Source organism: Onychomys torridus, chromosome 2, assembly GCF_903995425.1.
Source record: "Onychomys torridus chromosome 2, mOncTor1.1, whole genome shotgun sequence".
NCBI classification, from domain to species: Eukaryota; Metazoa; Chordata; class Mammalia; order Rodentia; family Cricetidae; genus Onychomys; species Onychomys torridus.
This window is the reverse complement of record NC_050444.1, coordinates 113,142,114-113,157,254: the sequence shown is the minus strand read 5'-3', so window position 1 is coordinate 113,157,254 and position 15,141 is coordinate 113,142,114. Positions and strand designations below refer to the sequence as shown.

The window sequence follows — 15,141 nt, the reverse complement described above, 5'->3', positions numbered from 1 at the left end:
AGATAGTCAGTACTCTGGCCATGTTTGATTATCCCTGTCACTTTCCATTACATGTGAAGATTGTCCATGTCTGATTATTTATTGCTATTTAAGGGTTTAAGCTCATAATTTTTCTTCCTTTCCCCCCCAAATCTTTTCTTCCATTTTCCCTTCCCTGTGTGTATCTTGGACACTTTCTGAGTAGAAGATGCCTTTTCATCCATCTTCCGTCCTCCCAGCCACTGCTCTGTTGTTCAACACTCACATGCAGCTCCTGAGACTTTGCTAACACCTTTTCCATGTGAAGTGAAGCAATCACAAACAGGGAGGAGCCTTCTCCCCTCTAGGACACACTGCTCAGGTGTTGTCCCCACACACTGAGACCCACGTCACACACTGACCTGCCCTTCAGTGTCCAGTGCAGCTGGAACTCAAAGGCAGAGGGGTCTGTTGTCTCTGCCCCTTACTCCTTCTCCATTACTGTCCTTTTTCTGACCTTTCAAGTTCACAGTTACCTTTCTGACCTCAAGCACTTTCTTTCTGCATTACTTTAAAGGAGGCTGTGGAAGAAGGAAACTTCTTCGCTCTGCCCCTCCTCCGACTGCCTTTCTCCTCCATTCTCATCCTGTCTTTCCAAATGGTAGGACACTAGTTTGAGGATCTACTGCACTTAACATTTTTAGATGTTCTCACACTGCATTCTCACCTTTGTGGCTTCCCCATAAGTGATGGGTCATTTTCTCTCTGCTTTCAAGAGATTTTCGGTTTGTAGTTTCTATATTGATTGTGGTGATTTTGCTTAATTAAGCTTGTGGCTTTATGCTGTTGGTTTCTTCATGGCATACTTGTATGAAACTAGGAAGTTTCAACCATTCTTCAAGAGTTTTCTCACCTACACTTTCTCTTTCATTTTGGGGGGACAACTGTTTACTGAGGCACAGTCATGATGACTCTGGTGCTGGGTCTTTCTGTTTGGCATCTGCTTTCTCTGTGCAGTACAGGATGGACCTGTTTCTCACATTGCTAGAGCCCTCTTCTAAAGCACACCTCCAATTTATAAATAGTTGTGATTACTTTATTATTGGTTCTGTTGACATATTTATCTGTAACACTGAATCTAAGGTTTGTAGAGTTGAAAACAGATACAGAAAATACTACCAATTTTCTTCCAAATCACACATGTGGTAAGAATCAGAATCTAGATTCAAGCATCCAATGTCTTGAGCCCCAATGTGTCACTTCTCCTACAAAAACGCTTCAAACATCTCAACTGAAACCAAGAGAGTCCACTTAATCCTTTTGTCTACGTAATACTTTTGGTCGTGAAACTTCTTGTCCTAAACAATACTCGCCTAAAAGGCAAGGACTAAAAGCAGCCCTGTTTCTGTCTAATTTTTCTCCTAGCATATATTTCATCCAGGAGTTTACCGCTGGTCCTGGTCCTCTCAGGCACTTTCTAGCTGCATAGGACTGTGAACTTCTTGAAGTTGAGGACTTTGAATTCCCTTTCACTCGGCCCTGACCTTTGGCTGGCTGTGCTCTAGGAAGACCTTTCCTCTGGAGGGACTGGATAACTGATACGTTACTGCACATTCTCATTCTTTAGTCTTTGGATCTGTATTGCATGATATCATAGTATGAGTATTTTGATCTTCACATTATATATGTTTGCTGATAACCTCACCATTTAATACTTGGTTACAGCACCATTTCCCTTTAGATGCCTTTCCTCTTCATCTCAGTTTCTAACAGGACTATAGCAGATGTCATCTTAGGCTATGCATTGCACATTTTTCTGCACAGTCAGCATCTCTCAGAAGACAGCCAATGAAACTGTTACTCTGAAGAGGAATTAATGTACAAAGGAGTGTACACAACTGTGCATAAATGATTTCATGTGCACTATAGCATTATAGTGAAGAGCAGATATATAAAATTTCAAGGGATACTGTGGTCTTCTATAAAGTCTAAAAACCACTGTTACCACACTTTGTTCCTTATGCCCATAGATTTATTTTATGTTTCTTTATTGAATAGAAAATTATCGTCCATCTTAAAAGAAATATATAGTACGTTGGTTAGTTTTAGTCAACTTGACAAAACCAAGACATTACCTGGGAAAGAGGGAACCTAAGTTGAGGAGTTATCTTCATCAGATTACCATGTGGGACATTTGTTTATGGGTGGTTGTTAATTAATATAGGAGAGTACAGTCCACTGAGATGATGCCATTCCTGAACTTGATGATAGAACATAACTTGTAAAATTAAACCCTTTCTCCCCAAATTGCTTTTGGTTAGTGTTTTATCACAGCAACAAAAAGAAAACTAGGACATGTACATATTAAAAGAAACAGATAAGAACACAATTTAGCAAAAGATAGAACTACTTCTCTGCACACAAGGCCACTAACAACCACACTTATGCACACATACACTTACCCACTCAGAAGTAATTTCATATAACTTGTTCATTTATGTTTCCATACTTGATCATAATAAAAATAAAGTTATAAGCCGGGTGGTGGTGACACACGCCTTTAATCCCAGCACTCAGGAGGCAGAGCCAGGCAGGCAGATCTCTGTGAGTTCTAGGCCAGCCTGGGCTACAGAGTGAGTTCCTGGAAAGGCGCCAAAGCTACACAGACAAACCCTGTCCCCAAAACACCCAAAAATTAAATAAATAAAAAAAAAATTAAGTTATATTGCCACTGTTCATTGAAATTCTCTGTGTTAGTAGGTGTGTTGTACTTATCAAAAGAAAAAAATTGAGTATCGCATACAAAAATGCTTAAGAGATACAAACAAGTGACTTTAAAAAAAATGTAATAACCATGAAGTTCAAAAGAAAGGGTAAGGATTCAGTTAGCAAAGTGTTCATCATACAGCAATGGGAATATGAGTTCAGTTCTCAGAACCTACAAGAGTGTGGTGTGTTAGCCTGCCTTAATAAACTCAGACAGGAAGGCAATGACAGCCAAAGCCCTGAAGTTCACTGGCCAGCCTGCCTAGCCTGCTCAATGCTAATGAAATACACTGACTCAAACAAACACATAAACAAACAAGGTAGGCAGCTCCTGAAAACAATACCGGAGGTTGACCTCTGGCACACACACACACACACACACACACACACACACACACACACACAAACACAAACACACACACTGACACACACAGATCACTACACAGAGCTATAAGGATTCAGTTTAACAGACCTGCTCATATATCACTACTGGGAGTGGGAATTTGATGCCTTTTTTCCTTTCCTCCCCTGGATGCCCTTTTCTGTTGCTTCTAAAGGACTTGAATATAATCATTGTGTCATTTGTCTTCACGGATCATTTGTCTCACTAATCCTTAGCTTCTACTTTCTCTATTCAAGGCATGCAGTCTACTTGGAGATTTACTTCTGCTATTAAATTTTCTGTCTCCTATTTCTTTTGTTAAATTCTATATCTCTTATTTCAACTCATTTTTGTTTATTTTCCTATTGGTATTTTCAAATTTAACCCTCTGAGCCACCTTTAAAAAAACAGCTGTTTTTTTGTTTTGTTTTGTTTTTTTTAGTTTTTTGAGACGGGTTTCTCTGTGTAGCTTTCACCTTTCCTGGAACTCATTTGGTAGCCCAGGCTGGCCTTGAACTCACAGAAATCCACCTGGCTCTGCCTCCCGAGTGCTGGGATTAAAGGTGTGCGCCACCACTGCCCGGCCAGCTTTGTTTTAATTTTTCAAATGACTTACACAGTATGCAGTGAAAACTGTGCTCTGTCTGCCTTATGTCATATGCCCAAATGTCTTCTCAGTCATTTAATACACATAAAGCAACTGGCAGACAGAGCTGGCACAGTTGAGAATTTTAAGGATCAGGACCTGCCCATCTTCACTTGTTTCACGACAAGATAAAACTTATTGATCCACTTGTGTTGAACTAGAAATGTACATGGGCAGAGAGTTGGTAAAGATGGAAAGAACATTGACCTCAGGACCTAGTCTCAATTCTTGATCCTTCTCTAGTACAAATAGGGAATCTATATGGTACACATTGCTACTTAGAATGCACTTAAGCCATATTTTTTAAGTTGTTCCCAAAACTTTGTTGAGTTTGAAAGTTAGCCAATAAATTCTTATATATCCTAAAGACTCACCTACACGTTGGTCAAGATGAAATTAATTTTTTTCCTCGTTTGTATAAATCTATTACTGGCATCTCTTAAAAGAAAAGGCATATACTTGTTGTCTCTGCATTAAGATCTAGAGAAGACACCTACAACTTAATGAAGTTAGCAAAGACTCTGGATAAGGAACAAAGTAAGTCTAATGGAGTCTAAGGCTCTATCTATAATATTGGTGCAAGATCCTGTAATGAGACCAAATCATTGCATTTGCTTTAACAGGGTACACCAGGGTCCAAGGCTTTGTGACTGATACGATAGGACACAAGACAACGAAAGTAAGAGTAGGACAGAGGACCACAGACACCTGGAGTGATTGAACCCTTCCATTTGACAAGATTCAGGATGGCAAAAAGTAGAGCGGGTCAACCAGGGCTGATTTGTAAACACACAGGTGGAAGGATCTTTGAAAATGAACACACTCTCATCCACCTCTGCAACACCTTGTGTGTTCTGCATCTTTGTGGGTGTTCTCATTCTCTCCAGCTCCCTCTTCTAGCTCTCCAAACTCTGACACCCACACCCTCATGCCTGGTCCCCACTCTCTACCACTAAACTCCAAGTCCTATAGAGATCCAAAGGTCATATTTTTCTACAGATGTACATAACAATTGGCAGAGTCCCTCTACCAGGCAAGATTCTTTTTGTTGGCTACATAACTTCATTTGCAACTTGTTTCCTCTTTAGAAAGATGATGAAAAGTCTAACTATGGTAGAACAGTTATAAAGAATGAAGGAAAGCATAAAGCATGCTGAGTACCCACTCAGTGAGTGTGGCCATCTGGGGACTGTTGGGTTCTTGTCCTGGCTATTACCATGCATTTGTAACTCCAGGCCTTTTTAACACAGAGCTCATTCATTTCTCAGAGATGCAGTGGGTGGATGGGTGCCTGGAATTAAACAGAGTGTTTCTCACAGTTCCACTCTCATTCTTCCCACAGAACTCTTTGAAGGGGAAGTAATTTTTACTCTTTTGTAACTGGGGGTTTGAGATTTGGAAGAGAGTACCTGCCCCAAGAGTCTAGTTAGTGAACCATAGACCTCACATGCTTATATTGCCTGTGGGGTCAGGGGCTCTCTCTCCAAGTGCTTACGTTTAGCCCTAATGTAGGGGAAACTCTGTGAGACAAAGTGAGTCATAAGGAGCTGCCTGCCCTTGGGGCTTTCAGAATCTAAGCTAGTATGTTGTAGAAGAGCCTTAGTAAGCCATTCTAAGAAATGAGATGGATTTTTGTCCTTATCTTAAATTACATTTTTTAGCTCTTCATAGTTTACTGGCTGTAGGGCAGCTTTAGGGAGGCCGGCCAGCAGGCAGGTGATAAATCTATCCCTGGCTAGAGACCCACTCTGGGTGTTATAATCCCAGTGGGTGTCCTGATCAGGAACCACTTCAGCCTCTTGGAGGGTGGGCAAGGTTATTTTGGTGAACTTCATCTGCATGTGTCCTTGCCTGCTCCCAGACCGGCCTGCAATCCTCAGGAAGTAGGTTATTCGCAAGTATCATATATACATCATAAAAAGTGAGACTATAAGATTGGGTAATATATTGGAATTGTTTAATAAAGGAAGCAGAATTAGAGGTATAGGAACCCAGTTTCTTTTCTATCTGAGAGAGTTCTACAAGAGAGAATGGGACATGAACCTTAACCAGTCCATCCACCCCGGCCACCTCTTGCTAAGGGACAATGGCTGGCAGGCTGGAATGGCTGGGGTCAGACCCTTTAGCATTCCTAAAATAGGTAGTGGGAGGTGTGAAGGTTGGAGCCAGAGTTGGGCCTTTGGGAGCATCCAGTACCAGAGAAGAGGAGGAAGCCAGAGGAGGAGCCACAGAGGCCGGTACCCTGGGAGCAGGAGTGGGAGAGGGAAGTCGGATGGGTGCAGGGTCACTTGCAGGGTCCAATCAGAGATTCCGGAGTCAGAGTCCATCCCATTCGGGGTGCAGAGCTGAGAGCACGTGGGCAGGGGAGAAGGAATTGAGAAGAGAAGGTTTAGAGCTTAGATAGAAAAAAGCCTGAATATAAGGCAACTCCTCCCATTTGCCTGTTTGCTGGCAGTAGTTAGATAATTCCCATAAAGTATCAGAGTCTAAGGAAATGCTCGGTGGCATTTTTTTTTTTTTTTATTTTCTAAGGCACATTGGGGCCATTTCTTAGTACAGAGGTGGACAAGCTTAGAAGTCTTTAAGTAAGGCATTAAGCTGAGAGGGCTTAGAGCTTCCAGAAGACATCCTAGGGGAGAGGTGGGAATGGTGGGTTGGAAGCCTTATTTCCCATGTCTGCAGCAGAGAGAAAAAAACAAAATAAAATAAAATAAAATAAAACCGTGATCCAAGGCCCAAGCCTCAGAGACACCAAGGATAGATCTGTAAACAAGCACAAACCACCACAATGCTTGGTCAAGCGGGGGGCGGGGGGGGGGGGCAAGGCATGCGCAGGTGAGGACCCCTGGGAATCCAACAGCATTTACTGCTTCATCAAGCAAGAGAAATGTGTCGATCTTACACAGCCCGAGGAAGCAGCCAGAAGATGGGGTTCAGACAGCGAGAAATATATCTCAAACTGCAGACATGGGAGATGGCTAGAAATTTTAGCCTGCGCTTGGGACCGACTATAGCCAGTGAAGGCCATGACTGGGGATACCCCCAGTCTCAGGGATACCAGAGGGACACTGGACACTTGACGGTCATTTCCACAGGTAGAGGAGACTGTTTACACTGGTTGGAAGGGAGGGGGGAACTCAGCAATTGCAGCAGTTGGTATTGTGAGCAGGAATCCAGCAACCAGGCAAATGGAAAGTAGACTGTCCTGGATGGAGCAGAAATTTGGCACAGGTTCCCAGGGGCAGAGTGCTAGGAGGGCCTGCTTTGCACGCCACCAAATTTTGGTTTTATGCAGCACTATTATCCTGTGAGGAAAAGTCACAAATGCAACAAAGCCCACTATCAAGAGTTTTATTAGGAGAAGGAAAGAACAGGATATGATCAGGCCTGTTAGAAAGACACATGAGGAGGAGGGGGAAGGTACATGGGATCCACATTTTAAGGACTACCCCGTGCATGCACACATGGGCCCACATGACAACTCTACACATGTGCATAGATTACATGATCATGCTGCACACAAATTATGTGATCGTGCAGTGCATGGATTGCATAGGACATACTACCCCGAAATGAGTAGGAAGAAATGACTAAGTGTCTCGCCAGGGATGCATGATTATGGGAGGCATGGCTAGAATGCTTATCATAAATCACTCGAGATCTTCATAAATGTCTCTCCTGCTATCTTCAACCCTTTATTGTATTCTTCATATCCAGCAAGGTTTGGAGATGGCACATCTCCTTTGCCTAAACAGATGCTGGATATTGTAATTAACTAAGGATTTCATGGTTGCTGTATCAGACTCATATATATACATCTCAGTCTTTTTATGGACTGATATCCTTTATTCTCTGCCTCACTGAGTATCAAAATGTTTCAGTTACAACCCTTGATGTCTCTGAAACACTTACATCTTCATGAGTTAGTCTAGGAACAAGTTGATGCTCATTTGGTTGCTAGATATATGAATGAAAGATTTATGAGGCAATTTCTAATCCTGAAATTAGTTGGATTTTGGTGGATAGAAAAAAGAAATCAGGAACATTCTGGTCACACCATGGTACCTCTTCTATATGCAAATGCAGAACTCTCTTAGTATTTATCCCATTAGTCATACATATACATCTCATGTCTAACATGTATTGATGAGCATGGGGTATTATTTTCTGATTAAACAGACAGCTTGATCTACTAGGAAGTCCATACAGTCTGTAACAACATTAAAGCTATTCACACCCTCCTTGGCCTTTGTCAGGTCAAATGTGTCACATGGTCTCCTTTCATTAAATTTTGGGATGTTCCAGATCAGAGATTTTGCTTCCTTTTTTTAAAATTTTTTTTAAAAGATTTATTTATTTATTATATATACAGCTTGTATGACTGCAGGGCAGAAGAGGGCACCAGATCTCATTACAGATGGTTGTGAGCCACCATGTGGTTGCTGGGAATTGAACTCAGGATCTCTGGAAGAGCAGTCAGTGCTCTTAACCTCTGAGCCATCTCTCCAGCCAGAGATTTTGCTTCTTTGTTGAAACATGTCCTCATGTTTTCTTCAGGCTTGACATGTGGTAGGTGCACAGTCAATTCACACAGACTTATATTAATAAACTTTTATAGAGTAAAATTTTTTCCAGATTTGAATTTGAATTTAGTGCAGTGGAGGAAAACACAATTGCAAAAGCATTTTCACATACAAAGGTACATCTCTCCACTCACAGAAACCTCTCAACATGAATACCATTAGCTACACACATGCTGGCCATCCCTGGAGACACAGACATAGGCACACTTAACTAAAACTATTGATATATTTTTCAGTTTGTGAAGAAATATGGCAACATTTTTAGCCTGAATCTTGGTGACATTACTTCAGTGGTCATAACTGGACTGCCCTTAATCAAAGAAGTCTTTACTCACATGGAACAAAATATTTTGAACCGCCCTGTCACTCTTATACGAGAGCGTATCTCTAATAACAATGGTAAGTTTATTGAGCAACATGGAGTGTTTATTATAGTGTTTATGATGTGTTAAAGGTACCTGTCTCTAACTTTCCAGCACTCCCATAAACCAATTTCATCATGGATTGCCATATTTAAAAGAAGCAGAATGTCACATTTCCACCCATCAGAGGACTTAACAATGTCATCCTTAATAGACATTGAGAAAAGCCACATATCTTGCAAAAACTAACTCTAAATATGTTGGTGAGGAAGAACCACAGCATCCAAACACAGCCAAACATACTGTGTTCTTACTTCCCTTTTCCCATGCCAACCTTCTGTCCTAAGAAAATAGGTGTAAGTCACCCTCCTCCTTCTGCTGCCCTTCTTGTTTATGGCTTCTTCTACTACATTATTAAAGCCATGCAACATAGGGATCTACAGCCTTCCTGACAGGATTAGACTAGAATAGTATGAGTACTCAATAGTGTTATTAAGTCAAGTTGCATGTTCCAAAATTGAAAGCAGAACTTCAAGTGTACTAACATTAAAACATCACTTTTAGACATTTCCTAATTACTCCTTGAGGCAATCAATCATTAATTGTACATAATTAATTATGTTATCTGTTATAGGAAGCACGTTGCTAATCTTGAGTGATTAATAAATACACATAATAGATTAAAATTTCCATCTTTACATAACATATACTCCATCAAATAAAAAATGCTGAGCCAATTAGCTAATTGAAACCACACTGGACCACAATGGTAAGGGGAGAAGGCATTTATTGGTATCAAAGTTCTACTGGGATTTAGGAAAAAACTTTTATAAGTAAGGACACTCATTTAATACCATTGAAAAATAGTCAGTGGGAACAGGATACCATGAAATAACAAGAAAGACTGGGGCCTCAAGAAACTGAAAGATGTCCAGTGTGGAAAGCATAGTATGTAAAGGATAATTAAGTGGATACAAACTGAATGATCTTGTCTCAGAAGAGCGAGCCCAGATGTTGGTTTTCATCCTAATAGCAAGAATGATGTTGAGTAGAAAAGATCACATACTGCACATTCTGAGGCTCATTTAGATTCTCAGTCAGAAATCAGGTGAAAGATGGCATGAAATTATCATTGTAGGATAGAAAAAGTGGGATTTTGAAAATTCAGTCAAGAAACGACAGTTGATTAGACCAGGATGGGGACACTGAAGACACATGGACTGAAAGCACTCAAGAGAGAAATGAGGCTCGTGGGGGACTGCCAGGGTGGCTCCTCCAGGAATGGCGATGCTGAGGGGAACAATGACAGGTGACAAGGCAGTTAGTGGTGCCAGCTTCTGTTGGGAGTTTCTGGAATCAATAATAATTTCTGTCCCAGATGTGCTGAGTCTAAATGCCTTTAACTGGCAAAGTCAAGAAGACGTATACATGGTTTTGGAGTGTACATCTTCCGTAACTGTCAGCAGAGGATATTTAAATTGTAGAAATGATAATATTTCCTAAAATAGAATATGCAGTGAGCAAAGAGTAGACCAGTCTTGAAAAACCAATGTTTCAAAAGTTGGCAGAAGAAACCAAGCTGGCAAAAGTTGTGGGAAATTTGTGGCAAAGAATTAGGACAAAAATCCAGAGTGGCAGAATCCCAGGTGCTGCCAGGAAAGGGTTTCAGGAAGAAAGTGTCTGAGTTGCTGAAAGACCAGGCTGGTGATGATGAAAAGGTCACCTGATGATGTGTGGGAACCCGAGAGACCAAGGCTTATGTTTGCAGAGATGAAGATTTCTTAAAGTTAAGAAATTGGCTTGCACATGGCATTGAATGTGCCATGAAATAGGTGATAGAGGCTATACATGCTGGAATGCTCATCTCTTGTTCTTTCTGTGTGTAATAGTCATGCTTTTTACCTTATTGGTTCGTTTTTTTCATCTTTTAAAGCTTGTATTGACTAGGAACTCTCTTATAGAGCTTTTCTTACCTCTTTAATTTATGCACCTTGTCTTATCCTTTAGTTCATTCCTGTTATTTAACTTAACACAACTAAGCAGATTTTTGTGTTAGCATTGGAGCCAAAGGATATGAATTTGAACACTTGATTGTCAAACAACTGTGCTCCCTTGAAAAGTTTAATTTATTATGTATTCTTCATGTTTTTGCAGCAGTGGAAATGGACCTGTTGCTGGTTGGTAATAAATATGCAGAGTTCCTAAAAGGAGTGGATTATGTAATACATAAGAAATATCAGTGTGTGATGTTGCAGATCTCCAGGACATGTTAGCCATCATGCATTTTGCTTTGGGTTATTCTCTCTAGACAGCCATCAAGTTCCTTAATGGCCCTTCTCCTTCCATCAAAAAAAAACAGGCCCAGCCAATTTCTCGGGTAATTTTAGATCAGAATCATAATGTCATAACGCTGAATCTCTTCTTCCCAGGATTGGTCTTCTCCAGTGGCCAGACATGGAAGGAACAAAGAAGGTTTGCCCTGATGACACTGAGGAACTTTGGATTGGGGAAGAAGAGCTTAGAACAGCGCATGCAGGAGGAAGCCGGACACCTTGTGGAGGCCATAGAAGAGGAGGGAGGTGGGAATTTCACAAGGAGGTGCTGGAGGTTGTGGCCCTTTCATTCATTGAAAGGATTCTAACTAAGTGTCTAAGTGCTAGTCCTGAGCCCTGCACTGTGCTGAGTACTGAGGATTGAGCAGTGAATGTGCAGCCATGACTCTGTTCTGGGAGTTCTGAAGCTAAGCACATAAATGGTGAATAGACATACTGCTTTACTTAAGACCTAGTCATCAGTCTGACTTCCCATGCATTAGCCGAGTCCTTGGAGAATGTCAGCCCTATGTAGTGTGCTCTGACCAGAACCTCTTACATACAACGCTCACTACAACGAGTGTTTTCTGTCATATCAAGTTAATTTAGTATAGGAAATAGAAACAAATGAATAACCTTGAAGCATTCATGTCTCCCTCTCCTCACCTCCAGGACAGCCTTTCAACCCTCACTTCAATATCAACAATGCAGTTTCCAATATCATTTGCTCTGTCACCTTTGGGGAACGCTTTGAGTACCAGGACAGTCAGTTCCAAGAGATGCTGAGGCTCCTGGATGAGGCCACATGTTTGGAGGCATCAATTGGGTGCCAGGTAAGCACTTTTCTTTGTGTATCTTTACAGAGTAAGGCATTTTAAAGCTAATATGTAATATTTTAAATATTGAGTTTGATCTAAATATATTTCAAATTCACCTCTTAACATTGATTTTTTGTTAATATAAGAAACAATATATAGAAAAGATTTCTAACACTTATTTGGACTATTTTAATATTTATATTGGTCTATATATATGCATATGGGAATGATGGTATCTTTTGGAGAAGGGAGATGTTATTGTTGACTTGGACTCTTTTCCCATGCCACTTTCTTTCTGCCTCAGAGTCACCTTCTGAAGGAACTTCCTAGCACATCACCTTTTTTTGAGATTCATCTTTGTACACTGTTCCTTGTTATCTGTAGACTAGCAGTATACTGGCTGAATGTGTTGTTGTTTTATCCCAAGTTGTTCCTAGGTTTAGGGTGTTATGAATAATTATTCCATGTGACACACTCATTTGTTTTATGTTTGCATCTGGACAAATAAGATAACAAAAGACTCAGAAGTGTGCACTGTCTCCATACCCATCAACACAATGTTATCATCTAATGCTAGAAATTATAAACCTTTAAGACTCACATGTCACCTCCAACTGTGCCCCATTTTTCATATCTTTTTCTTATAGCCACTCAAATACTCTCCACAGCTTGTTGGTCGGTCAGCCACACCCCTGAATATGGAAGACAGTTGTAGGGTGAAATTAGCCACAGTGCTTGTTTTTATCTGACTGATTTTCCTTCTGGTAGGCCCGCTGCAGTAGTTCCCTTTCCTACCTTGGGGTGTACACGTTTGAGGATGTGTATATGTGTATGTTTATGTGTTTTAAAAACATTTTAATGACATTTTATTTAGTGTGTATACATGCACATGTATACATTGTTTATGTTTGTGGGTGCACACAAGTCAGAGAATAACTTTCAGGAGTACGCTCTCTCCTTCCATCATGTGTGTACCAGGAATGTAAAAGAATGTGTGTGTGTGTGTGTGTGTGTGTGTGTGTGTGTGTGTGTTTGCACACGCACGCTTGCACTTGTATGTACACCTTTTCATTTACTATTGTTATGATTTCTTAATTGTTCCCTTTAAGTAATATCATTATTATTTCCTACTCTTTGGATTTAAAATCTGTTTTATAAGGTATCAGAAATTGTTTCCCTTTCTTTGATTCTAAATTTGTTGTTATCTTTACCAGTAAGATGTATTTCATAGAGACAACACAAACTTTGACCTAGGTTTTGAATTTGGTCAGCAAGTCTTTGTCTCCTTTTGGTTTGTTGGAGCCTTTTACATTTAAGATGATTATTGAACCATGCCAAATAACTACTTGGCTAGATTACTTATACTTTACTTTCTTCCCTATTACTACTAAAGGTTGCTTGTTTCTGGATTAGACACAATGGATTCTTCCCTAGCTCGCATTTGCTCAACCATTCTGCACATGAAATTTATTTTTTCCTGTGCTCTCATAATTGGGATTCTTTTACTTTTGTGTGTAACACTGCATTAATCACCTTGGGTATTGCTGGCTTAGTGCTCCTGAATTGCCTTGGTGTGCACTTTTCCTGAAATAGCCTTGTTCCTTCATCAATTTTAAAAGATAGCAATTCTGAATATAGGATTCATGGTTGACAATTACTAACTTTCAGAGAATAAACTGTGCCATCTCAAGCTTTCTTAGCTTGAGGATTGATGATGAGCAATTTTAAACTCTAATTTTTATGACTTTGCATGTGAGTTGATTATTTCCTTACAGGGTTTTTTTTTTTGGCATCTTTAACATATCACAGAGGCACTTTTCTCTGGTCTGTTTATTTAAGGGTCTAAATAACTCTTGTATTTGAAAATCTATTTCTTTCCCTAGATTTGAGGAAATGTCTGCTATAAATGCATTGAATTGATTCTCTATATACTGATTGTTTATCCCAGATCCTTGGTTTCTTATCTGGGATCCTGGGATCCTGTGGCTACTTAGATCTAGTTTCTGATGATAACTCTGAGTTCTTAGACACTGTGGACATGCTCATTATTTTCCCTAATAGACGTTTAAATGAAATGTGTCCTCATCATTGTGCTCCCTTCCTGATAGTCTTCTGTGTAGTTTAGTTTATGTGTAATGGTTTTTACCATGTGGTTTTGACTCACTTGAGCTATTAATTTTCAACATTTCCATTTTTTATCAAAACTTTAGTTCCCTAGCTACATGGTGTCTTCCATTTTGCTGACTTTGCCCTTTCTATTGTTGACTTTCTTCGAGCTCCTTTATTGAATTCATTGACTTGCTTATGTCCTCCAAGTCACAGATCATTTTTTACTAGAAAACTTTTGTAACTTTTATGTAGCGTTGTATTAGTTTCAGTATCTTTGAGTTCATTAGTTCAGGAGATTGTGATTTTTAGTGGCATCCTCCTGGCTTATATTTCACTATTTCTGTGTTTCAGTGCTTTCCTTCCTCTCTCTTCGGCATCTCTTCTGGAGTGTGTGGAGATAGCAGTTGTGGGTGTTTTAAATTTGCCATGCTTTGGGTACATAATGGTTCCAGGGAGAATGAATTTGAAACACAGATACTAGTTCTTCAAAAGCTCATTTTCTCTTTAAGACCTTCTGTTTCTATATATCGAGTTCTCTATAATGCACCCAAAAGTGGATTTATTATCACTTATCCCCACAACCATTTTCTCCTCAAGTTCAGGGATGCCCTCACTACAAACTGAGGAATTCATTATCATGACTTATAGGAATGAATATAGGCATAAAGAATGAGATCATTTGCACTTACTGTCTACACTATTTCTGTGTTTTGACTCTTAGCCATGGACGTTCAAAGCCCAGCCGTTCCACTGTTTTCCTTCCAGTAAACAGAGCTGAGGAAGTCAGGGGAGTACAGTGAGTGCCAGGCTCACTTCTAGGTGTAGGTATCAAGGAGAAAAAAATCTTAGGAGGGAGCAAAGAGATCGCAGAGAATGATAATAAACATTCTTAGAATGATAGATTGCATCAGGTGCTGTGATACACAACTGCAAAAGTCCTTTTATTTTTCATTATGCTCTTCTACATATAAAATGATGCAAAATGATGTCTGCAAGCAGATACAGAGTTGTGCAAACAAATATAGATAGTAGTCCACCAGACTTCTGTGAAATGCTTTGTGTGTCTCATGCCATTCAGTGTTCAGATACAGGCCCCATTAGCATGCTGTGAATTATCAATACTACTTTTTAATAATACTAACATTATTAATATTGTTATTATAACTGCTACAACTTATACTCCGGAGGAGGTAGCAGATGTAAAA

The 15,141-nt window shown here is 40.0% G+C and overlaps 1 protein-coding gene across 2 annotated transcripts in view; it reads left to right on the top strand.

The window, feature by feature from the left end:
* The window catches only part of LOC118577325 (cytochrome P450 2J6), a 31,732-nt gene that overhangs the window by 1,093 nt on the left and 15,498 nt on the right, over window positions 1–15,141 (top strand). Inside the window, exons 2-4 of one of the 2 annotated variants that reach the window (XM_036177478.1) lie at window positions 8,572–8,734; window positions 11,127–11,276; window positions 11,682–11,842. In XM_036177478.1, coding sequence (XP_036033371.1) covers window positions 8,572–8,734; window positions 11,127–11,276; window positions 11,682–11,842 — 474 coding nt within the window. The remainder of the gene's footprint in view (window positions 1–8,571; window positions 8,735–11,126; window positions 11,277–11,681; window positions 11,843–15,141) is intronic. The other variant, XM_036177479.1, reaches the window with a different exon arrangement.